The following is a 14675-nucleotide window of genomic DNA, read 5'->3' as shown; positions in this document are numbered from 1 at the left end:
TCTGCGTTTCACTGCATTCCTTGATCTCCAGTTATAACGACGGACTCCATCGCCTGGACCTAACGGAGCCGCAGTGGGCTAGCTCCGGGACGCCGGCTGGAGCTAGCCCCCTGCGGCTCCGTTAGCTCCGGCGACCACCACTGGGATAATTTGGTCCCCTATTAACATTTGCTCCCGTTTAGCATTATGGGCGTCATAGCCAGACTATAAAAGTCTTACCCAAGGCTGAATCATAAACTAAAATGTTTATGTATGTATAAAGGGTTAGTTACGTCCTTAGCTGGTTAATAAGTAACAAGCTAAAATACCAAGCACACAAACACCTGCGAACGGGATTAACATGTATAATATTATAATTTTAGACTTCTTGGAAGTTCTGTTAGTACATTCAAGCGCACAGCACGACATCTTAATTGTCTGGTATTTGTAGCAATATTCCCTAAAAGGCACAATCACCACGAACACGGCTAAAGCTAAAGGGTCAAGTACAGTACTATGACTAACTAACGTTGTAGCCTCTATGGTTGTAGCCTAGCAGAGTGGACAAGTTGCTGTTAGCTGACAGTGAGGCATGTACATGTCCATCAAAGTGACCACGCCCTAATTTATGCAAAAACGTTAAGACCTAATATAAATAAAAGGGTCGTGTTAGAAAACAATTCACTCACAGATTCATAATCATGAAGGTGGAATCTAACTATATCGATAATAATATTTATTGCATCCATGGGTAGAAACATGTTTTTTTCTGCTGTAAAGTTGGGCATTTTAACATGGGGGTCTATGGAAATTGCTCCTTTCTGCAGTCAGTCCCTAGCGCCCCATGTATGAACTGCAGTGTGTTACACTTCCGTATTGGCGTCCTGGCTGTTCCCCAGAGTTTGCCGCTTGCAGCATACACGTGGTTTGATTGGCTAACGCTTGTACTGGCAGATTTGCATAAACGGGATTTGATTGGCTGACGCCTCCGTCGAATCGAATCAAATCATATGCCAGTACAAGCTCTAGCCAATCGAACCGCTTGCTTGTGTGTCTGGGGCGGGAGATTCATGTGATTGGTTGTTGGTCGAGTTTCAGCCCCCCCCGCCGGCAAGCGACAACGCACGCCGCCGTGTGTAGGGGTCGTTACTTTTCTGCTGTAAATTCACAGAGGGTCCGCTCTAGTAACTCAATGAGAGAGTAATGTCAAATGACAGTACAATTGACCAATCATATCTTCCCTCTAAATGGGTGGACTTTATTTTCGCGGACTTTATGACAAGTTCCGCCCGCTGTGAGGTTTATATACACGTGGTGCAGTGACGCGTCCCAAATCCCGGAAGTAAGCTGCGCTCGGGTTCCCTCGACAAAAAAGCAATGTGATTTCTCCATAGGATTTTGGAAAATAGCTGGAAATAAGGTCTGTGGAAAACGAACCTGTTTGATAAATGCACGTTTTGTTCAGCCGGATAATATCCACATGTCTACCCTACTTTTATAATTTTCAAATCCTAAATATAATCGATAGATTTATGATCGATAGATTTATGATCAGCATAAGTTCGTTCCTGTTGGCTCATGTCAGTGATAGTGATGACATCGTTGCGAAATTATTAACCGAATCATTTTCAAGATTGAGATACAATGATAAACTGGAGTGGCAAAGGATCAGCTGCATGACCCGCCATCAAGTACTTCATCCAAAAGGAAAGGAGGATGGACTTTGTGTTTAAGTGAGGGCCTAGGTATAAGAGTCATGACTCGCCACTGGGTGTGACAGGCTAGCATCGCCCCCTCAGTGTGACAGATGTGTAGTGAGGAGGAAGATTTGTGTATGGCGATAAAAGCATGACGCAGTTTGCTTGTCTTTCCTAGGATAGTTTCTGAGTGACAGACATAGCCAAAAATAAGCTTCTCCTTCAATTTCTACATTGACGTCAGCAGCACTTTTCTGAAAAGTTGAGATATATTCAACTCAAAAACTAGCACAGAAATGGAGGTTAACTCAGAAAATAGAGTGCAGAGACCTTTCTCGAAACGACATCATGCGCTCTCTCATTGAAAACTATTGAAAAAAGACAATGGGACTCAGTTAAAGGCGCTATGTGGATACAGACCATGGATGTATAATAAGAACTGGATACAGCGTGGGAGGCGGGGCCTCATTCATTCCTATGAGGGTTGCTCATTAGCGCATGATGATAAAATGGCCCAACTTTCGAGAGAGCGAAACATCACAGATTACCCGGCATGCCTGAGAAGTACCTGTATGTGCGCTCATAGCGCATGCGCAACTTTAACCATTCCCCCAAAATGCTCGTTCACATCAAGCACGTCAATTTGCGTACACGTAACAGCACCGCGCGTTCATGACAGCATGGCACTCATGGGCGCGGGAAGGGGGGTGCTTAGGGCGCTGCAGCACCCCCTAGCGGCAGGCAGGGGGTGCGGAGCTCCCCTGTCTGAATTATTATTTGACGGTTATTGCTGCTCCCGCTGTGCATAATCTGTGTAATATGTAGCCAATAAATTCCACATTGTTGCTAAAATAATATTTTGGCCTGCCCCGAATGTTTTTTCTGTAACCCCGGACAATTCTACCTCAATAATATAATACATTAACCGTGCTTTACGTGAACCTCATCAAGACACTAGAACTTACAGGACTGTAATTTCCCGTGTTCAGTGAATGCAACAGAGGCAAGACACCAGACCAATCAGAGAGTTGCATGGAAATAAAAGTGTGCTTGTGTCATTCAAGCTCGCGGCTCTGTGTGTGTGCGGAAATATCGCATTTAGTGTGTGTGAGAGAGGGGGAGAGAGAGAGGGACCGGTGCCAGCAGCAGGGACCGTGTTGTTAGCATCTGGTTAGCTAGCTGCACTAACGGACATACGGAGCTGTTTGTTCCACAACAAGCTGGAGGAGAGCTCTCCTCTCAGACTGAGAGGCTCAGGTGAGCTAAAGGACTCTCTGAGTGTTTAGATAGTTAACTTTAGTCTAAGTTATCTCAGTGGGTCTCAAACGGTTTGGTCCAAAATTATTCAAAAGATTATTTCCGCGGCACACCTTCATATGATCATTATAATTATAAAAAAAATAAGAGAATAAAGGAAAAACATTTATGAAATACTATATGGCAGTAAAACAAGAATACAGTTTGAAAGGGGAGTGATTTGTAAAATATCCATAAAGAAAAAGAACATCTGCTTACAGTTGTGTTTCATCTGGGTGTTGAGAGATGTATCCATAGATCTCTTAATGTTGCTCTCAAAGTGCACCAGATTGATGCTTTTAACTTCAATATTTTAAAAAAATCTTCCCGGGGGAGCATCCCCCCGGACCCCCCTAGAGGAGGTGAGGTCCGCTCCCCACTCGTAAAAAATAGCACTTTACCCCTGCCTATATGCCGTGAGCTGATTATCGAGCCTTCATTGTAACAGTCGCGGGTTTACTGTGTGTTTGCGTGTGGGGAGTTTTTTTGTGCGTGCTCTATAGTGCCCGTAATAGTGTTCACTGGAGTCCAGCACCTCAGCACCCCCACTCAAAATACCTTCCCGCGCCTCTGATGGCACTGGATTGTTATGGAGTTTGATATTAACGAGGCGGCCGCGGTGGTTAGCAGCTAGCTAGTAATTAGCTCTTCGTAGCTCTGTACGTGTTTTCTTTTCCTTATGACTGTTGTAAGTAAACATATTTATTCTATATCTTCTTCTATATGTGTATGAGCTCTGTACGTGTTTCTTTTCCTTATGACTGTTGTAAGTAAACATATTTATTCTATATTTCCTTCTATATGTGGATTTGAATGTATGTCACAGTCCTCTGTTTATTTATTGTTAAGAAACGCAACACATGGTTTTCAACAGTGGAACGATTTATGTGAATGTCAACAGCAACATCCCAAGCTTCTTTCTAGCCAATATTCATTATGTTGTATCTGTACCTTCAACTGTAACTGACCAATTTGGTGTATTTTGTTTGCAAGGCTGTGTTCAACATATTCTACTTGGAGTACGCTTAACAAGTCTGTACTGAACATGGACACGCAAAACTCTCAACAGGTCCGTTTTGTTTTTCATATCTGATACCAAATCTTGCTGAAATATTGCCACACTGGAGATGTATAGTGTATGTAGTTAAGAGTTTAGTTATTGTACATTTCAATTGTGTTATTTATGTTAAATGTATGATGTATTCAATGTATTCATGTTACGGTATCTGAGAGGACCCAAACGCAGGACACGGCAGAGTGTTCAAAAAGGGTTTATTAGTGAACAAAAGGTGCGGGAAGGATAATCCGGCAGGAGTGGCGAGGAAGTGGAGGCTGGTGACGACAACACGGCGGTCAGAGAATGATCCTGGAGCACAGGAAGAAAACACGTTAGCGTCAGAACATCCAGAAATAAGGTAGCTGATAATGCTGAGTAGCCTGGAGGTTTACCACTGTGGTTTAACAACGATCTGGCGCCGACAGGTTGTGGAGCCTCTGCTGATATGCCGTTGTAGATGGCTGATGAGAATCAGGTGTGAGGGTGAACAGCTGATTGCAGCAGGTGAGCCGGGAGCCAGAGTGACAGCCACCACGCCCACACAACAGGCAAAGGGAAAACATCCCCAAGGAGGCGGCTGGAAATGGACAGCCACCACAGTACCCCCCCCTTAAGGGACGCCTCCAGGCGGCCTACCTGGTCTACCAGGTCTACCAGGGTTATCCCGGTGGAAGTCCCGTACCAGGGACGCGTCGTCGATGTTTCGCCGGGGAACCCAAGACCTCTCCTCCAGGCCATAGCCCTCCCAATCCACGAGATATTGGAATCCCCTTCCACGGCAACGAACGTCCAACAATCGCCTGACGGTGTAGGTTCGGTGACCATCGATGATGCGGGGGGGTGGGGGAAGAGTCACTGGAGGAGACAAGGGGCTGCTGGCAACAGGTTTTAGCAGAGAAACATGAAAAGTAGGGTGAACCTTCATGTGTGGGGGAAGCTTGAGCTTGACTGCAGATGGGTTAACAACAGAGTCGATGATGAAGGGGCCAACATAACGTGGCGTGAGTTTTTTAGACTCTGTCTTGAGTGGGAGGTCTTTGGAGGAAAGCCAAACACTCTGACCTGGTAAGTAGTTGGGGGCCGGGGTCCTGTGACGGTCTGCGATGAGGCGGTTGCGGGCAGCGGAACGGAGCAGGGCGGCTCGGGTGTCCTTCCACACCTTACGACAGCGTCGAAGGTGGGTCTGAATGGAAGGAACAGCAACTTCCTCTTCCTGTGCTGGAAACAGGGGTGGTTGAAAACCCATGGCACAATGAAAAGGTGAAATACCTGTGGCTGCATTTGACAGGGAGTTGTGGGCATATTCGATCCATGGCAGATGTGGGCACCATGAAGAGGGGTTCCTGAAAGCCACACAGCGGAGAGCCGCTCCCAGGTCCTGGTTGGCCCGTTCCGTTTGCCCGTTTGTTTGAGGATGATAACCCGACGACAGGCTCACCGATGCTCCCAGAGCCCGACAGAAGACTTTCCAAACGTGGGAAATGAACTGGGGACCCCGGTCAGAAACGATGTCGGTGGGGATTCCATGTAGTCGAACAACGTGGTTGACCAGAAGATCTGCAGTCTCTCGGGCTGTGGGAAGCTTGGGGAGAGCAACAAAGTGTACCATCTTGGAAAATCTGTCCACAATAGTTAGGATGATGGTATTACCTTGTGAGAGTGGAAGTCCAGTAACAAAATCCAAGGCCACATGCGACCAAGGGCGACTAGGTACTGGCAGCGGGCGAAGCAGACCAGAGGGAGGTTGGTGGGAGGATTTGGCGCGGGCACATACTGTACAGGCAGCAACAAAGACCCTGGTGTCTTGAGCCATGGAAGGCCACCAGAACCGCTGTCTGAGGATAAACAGTGTGCGATGGACACCAGGATGACACGAGAGACGGGAGGCGTGTGCCCACTGCAGGACCTTGGAGCGGACAGAGATAGGCACAAAGAGATTATTAGCTGGGCAGTTACCTGGGTTAGGCTGTGCCCGCTGAGCCTCCTTAACAAGTGACTCAATCTCCCAAGTAACAGCCGCTACCACGCAGGAGGCAGGCAGGATGGTGTCTGGACCGGCAGCTGGTTCTTCGGAAGCAAACTGGCGAGAGAGAGCGTCCGGCTTGAGGTTCCGTGACCCTGGGCGGTAGGTAAGGGTGAATGAGAAGCGACCGAAATACAGAGCCCATCGAGCCTGACGGGAGTTAAGGCGCTTGGCAGTTTGGATGTAAGCCAAGTTTTTGTGGTCTGTCCATACAATAAAAGGGAGCTCAGCTCCCTCCAGCCAGTATCTCCACTCCTCTAGGGCAAGTTTGACAGCCAGCAGCTCTCTGTTACCCACGTCATAGTTTTTCTCAGCTGGAGTGAGGCGGCGGGAGAAAAATGCACAAGGGTGTAATTTTTGGTCTCTTTCCGAGCGCTGGGAAAGAACTGCGCCTACCCCGGTGTTGGAGGCATCAACCTCCACAACGAACTGGCGAGAGGAATCAGGGTGGATGAGCACAGGGGCAGTGGTGAAGAGTCTCTTTAGCTCCGAGAAGGCTGCATCGCACTCTGGGGTCCAGGAAAAGCCAGTTGTAGGGGAAGTGAGTCTGGTTAAAGGGCCCGCCACTCTGCTGTAGTCTCTGATGAAGCGCCGATAGAAATTGGCGAAACCAAGAAACTGTTGAAGCTGTTTCACTGAGGTTGGTTTTGGCCACCCTGCCACTGCTTGGATCTTCTCAGGGTCGGCCCTAATCTTTCCTCCCTCAACGATGTAGCCCAGGAATGAGACTGTGTTGACATGGAATGCGCATTTCTCCGCCTTCACAAAGAGTCTGTTTTCCAGGAGTCTCTGCAGCACCTGCCTGACATGGATAATGTGTTCCTCCTGATTACGAGAGAATATAAGGATGTCATCCAAGTAGACGAAAACTGATCGGTTGAGGAGGTCACGGAGCACATCGTTAACCATCGACTGGAAAACTGCTGGGGCATTCATCAGTCCAAAAGGCATTACCAGATACTCGAAGTGACCGAGTGGTGTGTTAAAGGCCGTCTTCCACTCGTCCCCTTCTCGGATTCTGACGAGGTGGTAGGCATTGCGGAGATCCAGTTTGGAAAAAATTGTGGCTTCCTGGAGGGGTTCAAAGGCAGAGTTGATGAGGGGTAATGGATATCTGTTTTTTACAGTGATGGTATTAAGACCCCTGTAATCAATGCAGGGCCGCAGTGAGCGGTCCTTCTTGGACACGAAGAAAAAACCAGCTCCGACCGGGGAGGAGGATGGGCGGATGACACCGGCAGCCAGGGAGTCATGGATGTAACTCTCCATGGATTTCCTCTCAGGGCGAGACAGGTTGAACAGACGGGAGGAAGGCAGAGGGGCCCCGGGAAGAAGGTCAATGGGACAGTCGTAGGGTCGATGAGGGGGAAGAGAAAGAGCTCGCTGTTTACTGAACACTTCTCCCAGGTCATGATATTCAGTGGGGACAGATGACATGTCAGGCGGCTCGATCTTGGGTGGTGGAGTGGCGGTCTCTGCAGGCGGTAGGGCAGACTGCAGGCATGAGGATAGACAAAAACAACTCCAACTAAGGATTTTGCCAGTTACCCAATTAATCTGGGGGTTGTGTGTTCTTAACCAGGGATGGCCCAACACTATGGGGGCATGAGGTGAGGAAATTAGGTGAAACTGAATAACCTCACGATGGTTTCCAGACAGAATGAGGTTTACTGGCAAGGTGCGGTGAGTGACTTGGGCCAGGAATTTACCATTAAGAGCATTAGCATTAAGAGGTGAATCTAACACTTCGGAGGGAATTCCTGCCTGAACTGCAATATTAATATCCAAAAAATTCTCGTCCGCCCCCGAGTCCACTAAAGCGAGCAGAGGTAGGAACTGTTGGTTGCAGCAAAGCACGGCTTCTAGCTGCGTTCTGGGTCGGGGGTTGAGAGAGGAGGAAGGGCTCGCCAGAATCCCCACACCTACTGACGAGCCTGACCTTTTGGAGATTGGGGCAGTGGCAGTCCCAATTTGGGGATCAGGTGAGGAGTAGCTGGGATTGGGGTGACGGCTATTCCTATCCCTACGTCTCTCTCTGAGGCGATTATCAATCTTGATAGCTGTGGCAATTAAATTATCCAAGCTAACCGGATCATCCCTAGCAGCTAGCTCGTCTTTAATTGCTTCGTTCAGCCCCTGAAGAAAAATATCCTGCAATGACTCGTTATTCCAGCCTGAGTCTGCAGCAACTGTTCTAAACTCAACTGAAAATTCGGCTACACTACAGGAGCCCTGCCGGAGAGAAAGAAGGCGCCTGGAAGCGTCCCTCCCTCGTACCGGGTGATCAAAAACTTTTTTCATTTCGGAAATGAAAGTATCAAATGATAAGCAAATGTGTGGCTGGCTCTCCCTAACAGCTGTAGCCCAATCTAAAGCACTCCCCTTCAACAGACTCATTACGTATGCTACCCTAGCCCCATCTGTATGATAAGTACTGGGCTGCTGCTCAAAAACTAACGTACACTGTAACAAAAAGGCTCTACAAATCCCCAAATTTCCAGCGTATCGCTCCGGTGTGGGAATGACGGCCTCTCGTAGCTGATAGAGAGGTGCGGCAGGAGCGGGAGGAGGGGCTGCCGGCTGTGCAGCGGGCTGCGGAGGAGAATACTGTGTGGTGAGCAGTTCTACTTGCGGGCCGATCCTTTGCACGTTAGCGGAGAGGTTCCGGAGAGTCTCCACTACCTCACGGAGAACCACAGCGTGATGCCCCACGAGAGCGCCTTGACTGGCCAGGGCTTGGCTGAGTTCGTCCGCAGTCTTGGACTGGTGGCCTGTGTCCGCTGGGTCCATGCTGGCCAGATCGTTCTGTTACGGTATCTGAGAGGACCCAAACGCAGGACACGGCAGAGTGTTCAAAAAGGGTTTATTAGTGAACAAAAGGTGCGGGAAGGATAATCCGGCAGGAGTGGCGAGGAAGTGGAGGCTGGTGACGACAACACGGCGGTCAGAGAATGATCCTGGAGCACAGGAAGAAAACACGTTAGCGTCAGAACATCCAGAAATAAGGTAGCTGATAATGCTGAGTAGCCTGGAGGTTTACCACTGTGGTTTAACAACGATCTGGCGCCGACAGGTTGTGGAGCCTCTGCTGATATGCCGTTGTAGATGGCTGATGAGAATCAGGTGTGAGGGTGAACAGCTGATTGCAGCAGGTGAGCCGGGAGCCAGAGTGACAGCCACCACGCCCACACAACAGGCAAAGGGAAAACATCCCCAAGGAGGCGGCTGGAAATGGACAGCCACCACAATTCAAAGTGTTCAATGTGTTCAATGTATTCAATGTATTCAATGTATTAAAATAACTAACCAAATATTGTATTTGTTAAATGTTTATTGTTCATTGTATATGTAAGTTATTTATATGTATGTAAGTGTTGTCTCGTGTGTATGTACTGTTTGTGATCGTTGTTGTGCCCTCACTCATGGCCTGCACCTTGACGTGGTGAGTGGGCTTTAAACTAAGACAGACCATTTATGTTTGAAATATCATGCTAACAAACCTGCAATTACAGAATTGAATGATAGTGGTTAAATATGTTCATGTCTTGCTGACATTATTTGTTATCCTTTTCCACATAGCCTCTCAGATGGATTCCTGTTTCATCTGTTGGTTTGCCAGCTTGCTCCCTCTCAGAAAAGTGCCATCAACAGGAAGAACTGTTGAACACTTGTCACTATAGGAAGCTCAGCGCAAGTTCTTTCAGGAAGACTGGGTATGTATACATTCACTCCGCAGCTGCTTATAATCAGCTCATCATGGGCGCTGTCTATAACCTATTACATTCACCTCATTCTCCAGCAGCCAATCACCGTGCTGCAGCCAAACTTTAAAATGGTTCTCCTCTCTCCTGCAGTCAGCTGTGATTGCAGGTGTTCATGCTGCCGCCCGCCTCCTCTCCACCCACCTCCGTTCATCATATCCAGAGCCAAGAGAGCTAATCCAAAGACCTCATCACACCTCCTCTTCATCCCATCTCCTCATCAAATCCAGATCTTCAGCATCACCATCACCAGTGTCTAGACCCCGGGGGGTTCCCTATACTCACGGCTTTTCCCCCTTTAGATATAAGATTTCAGGATCAGGGTCTAATCGCCAAAGACTTAACATTTATCATATGACATGTGTCAATAAATGTTCTTTAAACAAAATGAAGTCTCTCCTGATTGAACTGTCTGGACCCCATCCTCAACTTTTTTTCAAACCATGAAATGCCTACAGAGGGCTTTCCTGTTGATCATGTTTGGTGGATTTTTTAATATAATAATTGCAATCAATATTATATATATTAACTTTTAATCTATATAAGTTGTATTTACATTTGTTGTCACTATTTGTTCCACCTATGCCAGCCATCAGAGGTATACATGTGTTAACTGTGTTAATCTCTTTTAGGTTTCATTTCTTATTTTTGTGAATTTCTATATAAAATGCTGATTTCTACCTGAAATGCTTATGTATTTTTAATCACATTTTTGTAGAGCTTTGACTTTTTCAGCTGAATAAATATTATAACTCTACATGGTTTTGTTCAGCATTGCCAGCTTCACTGTTGAGCTTTATGTTGTGCCCAGCATTCTCCTGTGCTCTGAAATCAAAATGTGGATAAGCATAAAACAACACTAAAATAAACACTACAATTCAACTTGTTATTTGACACACAAGGTTGTTCGTTTGTGTGTATATACAACACAGGCTATATATATATATATATACAAGTATAATTAATACAACTTCTAATTTGATTAGAGCTTTGACACATATATATATATCTATAAGTATGACGACTTCCCCGGGCGATATCATATGGTATAGCTAATTCATCTGGGTCAAAACGGTCAAAACGTGTTGTGCCCACATGCAAAGGTTGTAAACTCTGGCTTATCCCTGCGTGGTATTATAGTAATAGCAAACAGCAACGTTCAACTCCTTTAATGTTATATTGCAAGTGCAATAAGAAGCTACAGGGACGTTAATCTACGTCGGTAATATTAACTTTATTTAATAAAAGATTTACATCATACAGCCCATGTAGTATAATATTTTACAAATTATGAATTACAGCAAACATGTGCATTATTACAGCTCCGTGGGATGGCAGTGAGACGATATGGGTCCGTTCTTATTGTGCATCCATGGGTAAAGTTAAAACTCATTTGGTACTGAACACGTCACATCACATGAACGTGCCGGGCGGCGCGTTCCCGTGGGTTAGATGCGCGTTCATAATGCAGAGGGAAATAACTCTCAGGATAACGTTATTAGCACATTTTTACAACTTGAGGAACGAATGTTTTTAATAAGGGCTATAAGTGTTCATACTGGGTAGTTTATTTAGTTAGTTAAATTATCCAACGATTTACAGACCATTCTTTCCCCATGTAAGTCAATGGGAAAAAGTGTTTCCGGGCCTGACAACCAAACGGAAGTGTAGTACCGCCGTTTGGCCAGCACGAATATTTTCATCAGAGTCCGGCGCACTTCCTGGGGGCTTGATGCAGACCCTTAGAAAATAGAATCTGAATGCACTTCTTTTTTGGTGTGTGTGTGACAAATATACAATTTGAGGGCTACAGTGAAACACTATGCTGTGTGAAGAGTTTATCGCCGGCCACTAGAGGGCAGTGTCACTGCTGTCGCTGCCCGGTTATGCCGTGCTCTGACCCGGAAGTGCCGAGCGGCCATTTTAGTTCAAACATTGTTCATGCACTCCGCCTCGAGTTGAGACGTTCGTCCACTCATTCATGTAAGACTGTTTCCACTATTATATTATACCATATATTATACTATATATATATTATACTATTATACTACTATACTCTGTTTCGTGGTATATATTTGTGTTGATTGAATTGCATGGATGTAATACTTTGTCAGCTTATCTTGCTGCATTATTCTGTTTTAGGGTGTCGTCATCCTTGTCAATAAATCACCGAAACTGACATTGAGGAGTGTGTTTCTTCATGACGACACCATGGTCGTTGTTGGATGCCCTGTCCCCGGCTGCGAGTTCAAATCCGATGACTTGTCTGAAGCACTCGTCATTGCTATATTGACGATTCATGGATGTAGCCACCAGCACGCAGCGCCTGTCATGGCCGCGCCAGCCCAGGCCCCAGCCCCTCACGGCCCGAGACTCGATCGGCCCAAAGTTGATGTGGGCGTGTCAATAGAGGAATGGAACGTGTTCATCCGCCGTTGGAATGTATTCCGCGACGGCTCAGGCATAGGGGACGCACAGGCCCCCTTCCAGCTGTTTCAGTGCGCTGGGCCTGTACTTGGAGACAGCCTGTTGAAAGCCGTCCCCGACGCCGCTTCCGGACCCTTGCCAGACCTGATCACCGTCATGCGTTCCCTAGCTGTCATCCCAGTTGCTACATGCGTCCTGCGCACCGAACTACTTCAGTTACGCCAGGAACGCGACGAGACATTCCGCGCATTCGCTGCCAGAGTGCGGGGTAAAGCAGAGACATGCGCATATAATGCGGTATGCGAGTGTGGTAAGGACGTGGACTATACCGACCACATTATCCGCGATGTGCTGCTCAATGGCATCTATGACTCGGACATACGCCGCGAGACGCTAGGGACAACTGACGTCCTGGTCAAGCCAGTTAATGACGTGATTGCACTCGTCGAGAACAAAGAGATGGCCCGTAACGCTCTCCCGTCGTCCTCCCTATCAGCCATGTCGTCATTCCGGCGCTTGAAGACGACTCCACAGGCGAGCCCCGCCCCGAGCCCCGCGGACGGGGCTAAACGTGCCTCGTGTCCGGAATGTAAGAACGTCTTTAACGTCTTCACGGAGGGGCCTCGCGGGTGGAATCCTAAGCCTCACCAGGTGTGCATCGGCTGCTACAGGGCCCGCCGACAACAGAGGCGTCAACAGCCGTCATCCGACAGTCAACAGGCCGCCATGGGGTCGGAGCTGGTATCCCAGGTCTCGTCGGTGCAAGCTGGAGCCCGCCCTGGCCGACGTCGCGGGAGCCTTCGCCGACGCCGCGCCCCTACGTCGCACGGCTGTGTCGACAGGCCTTCACCTATCATACTCGAGCACCACATCTTCTCCAAGGGCGAATGGAGGCGAGCCAGGCTGAGAGACCACCCCCGGGCGTTAATCACCATCTCGATGGACATGCCAGTCGGGCCGAGGGATGGCACCAGCAACCGGGGCTCGGCCGACGGAGCTCGAATATCCGCCGTCGCAGACACTGGCGCGCAGTCGGACCTTTGGTCTCTGGAGGAGTTCCTGGCCTGCGGTTTCGCGCGGGACGACCTGCGACCCGTCAGCCTCAGCCTGTTGGCCGCCAACCGCTCCCCTATAGCCATCGAGGGAGCGTTCTTCGCTAGGCTCTCGACGACCTGCAGCGGGGGCCGTACTAAATCCTGCCGTTCCATGGTATATGTGAGCAGCTCAGTTCGGGCCATGTACCTCTCCTACGAGTCGTTGCTCAACCTCGGCCTCTTGCCCATTAACTTCCCGTCGGACGACGTTGCAAGGGGGCCCAAGGACAGGCGTAGCCCTGACACGGCTGACACGCCAGTCCAGCCCCTGTCCATCAATGCGACGAGGTCAACCAACGGCGGCTGCGTGGGGCCAAGTGACCCCGGGGACGCCCAATGCTCATGTCCTCAGCGCACGGTCCCCCCGGCGCGCCCCGCAGCACTGCCGTTCCCTTGTACGCCAGAGAACAATAACCGGATGAAAGGTTGGCTACTCGGGAGATATGCCTCGTCGACATTCAATACTTGCCCCCATCGGGCACTACCATGCATGGAGGGGCCGCCTATCGAGATGCACGTGGACCCCGCAGCTACGCCTAAGGCATGCCACACCGCGGCTACGGTGCCTCTACACTGGCAGCGGAGGGTTCACGATGACCTCCTGCGGGACGAAGCCCTTGGGGTCATTGAACGCGTGCCGTACGGCGAGCCGGTGACGTGACGCCATGGAGTCAGCACTCATGGCCTCCATCCGCGACGACGCACGGGAGCTCGGAGCCGTCTCTTGGCCCCTCCTCGCACGGGAAACAGCGGCTGATGGATGCCTCGGCCACCTCCTCCAACTCATCGAGCAAGAGGGTGGGATTGACGTTAACGACCCTGCCCTGGCGAGTCTGTCATCGGTCTGTGAGTCCGTCTACGCCCAGGACGGCGTCCTGCTCTATCGGGACCGCGTCGTGGTTCCCCCATCCCTCCGTGGGAGGGTCCTTCGGCATCTCCATGCCGCTCACCAGGGGACCTCAGCCATGGGGCAGCATGCCCGAGCCATAGTTTACTGGCCCGGGATGTCCGGGGACATTCAGGCCACCAGGGACGGGTGTGCAGACTGCAACCGCAATGCTCCGTCACAGGCGGCTACACCCCCCCGGCCGTCCCCACCCCCGTCCACGCCATTCGAGGCGGTGTTTGCTGACTTCTTCGACTATGGGGGCCGTCACTACCTAGTTGTCGGGGATCGGCTCTCGGGCTGGGTAGAGGTCCTGAGCTCTACGGCGGGTACTGCCCTGGCGGGCTCAGCTGGCCTGGTCCAACACCTCCGGTCGTTCTTTGCCACCTTCGGCGTACCGGAGGAGCTCTCGAGCGACGGTGGTCCGGAATTCAAGGCGAGCCACACCGAGGACT

At 49.4% G+C, this 14675-nt stretch overlaps 1 protein-coding gene across 1 annotated transcript in view; it reads right to left on the bottom strand.

Annotated features, from left to right (window-relative positions):
* Positions 1 to 7490: 7490 nt before the first annotated feature.
* Positions 7491 to 14675, bottom strand: part of LOC307024417 (uncharacterized protein) — a gene marked incomplete at its 3' end in the record, with an annotated part of 109447 nt that continues 102262 nt past the window's right edge. The window contains exons 3-5 of the mRNA XM_079658486.1: positions 9093 to 9277; positions 7696 to 9009; positions 7491 to 7546 (exon numbers count right to left, since the gene is read on the bottom strand). Of these exons, the coding sequence (XP_079514612.1) occupies positions 7491 to 7546; positions 7696 to 8842 (1203 nt within the window). The 5' untranslated portion in view covers positions 8843 to 9009; positions 9093 to 9277. The remainder of the gene's footprint in view (positions 7547 to 7695; positions 9010 to 9092; positions 9278 to 14675) is intronic.

The sequence above is a fragment of the Notothenia rossii genome (genome assembly GCF_949606895.1).
Source record: "Notothenia rossii genome assembly, chromosome: 11".
Taxonomy (NCBI): Eukaryota; Metazoa; Chordata; class Actinopteri; order Perciformes; family Nototheniidae; genus Notothenia; species Notothenia rossii.
Note: the sequence above shows the minus strand (reverse complement) of the source record. Positions and strands in the feature narration are given on the sequence as shown.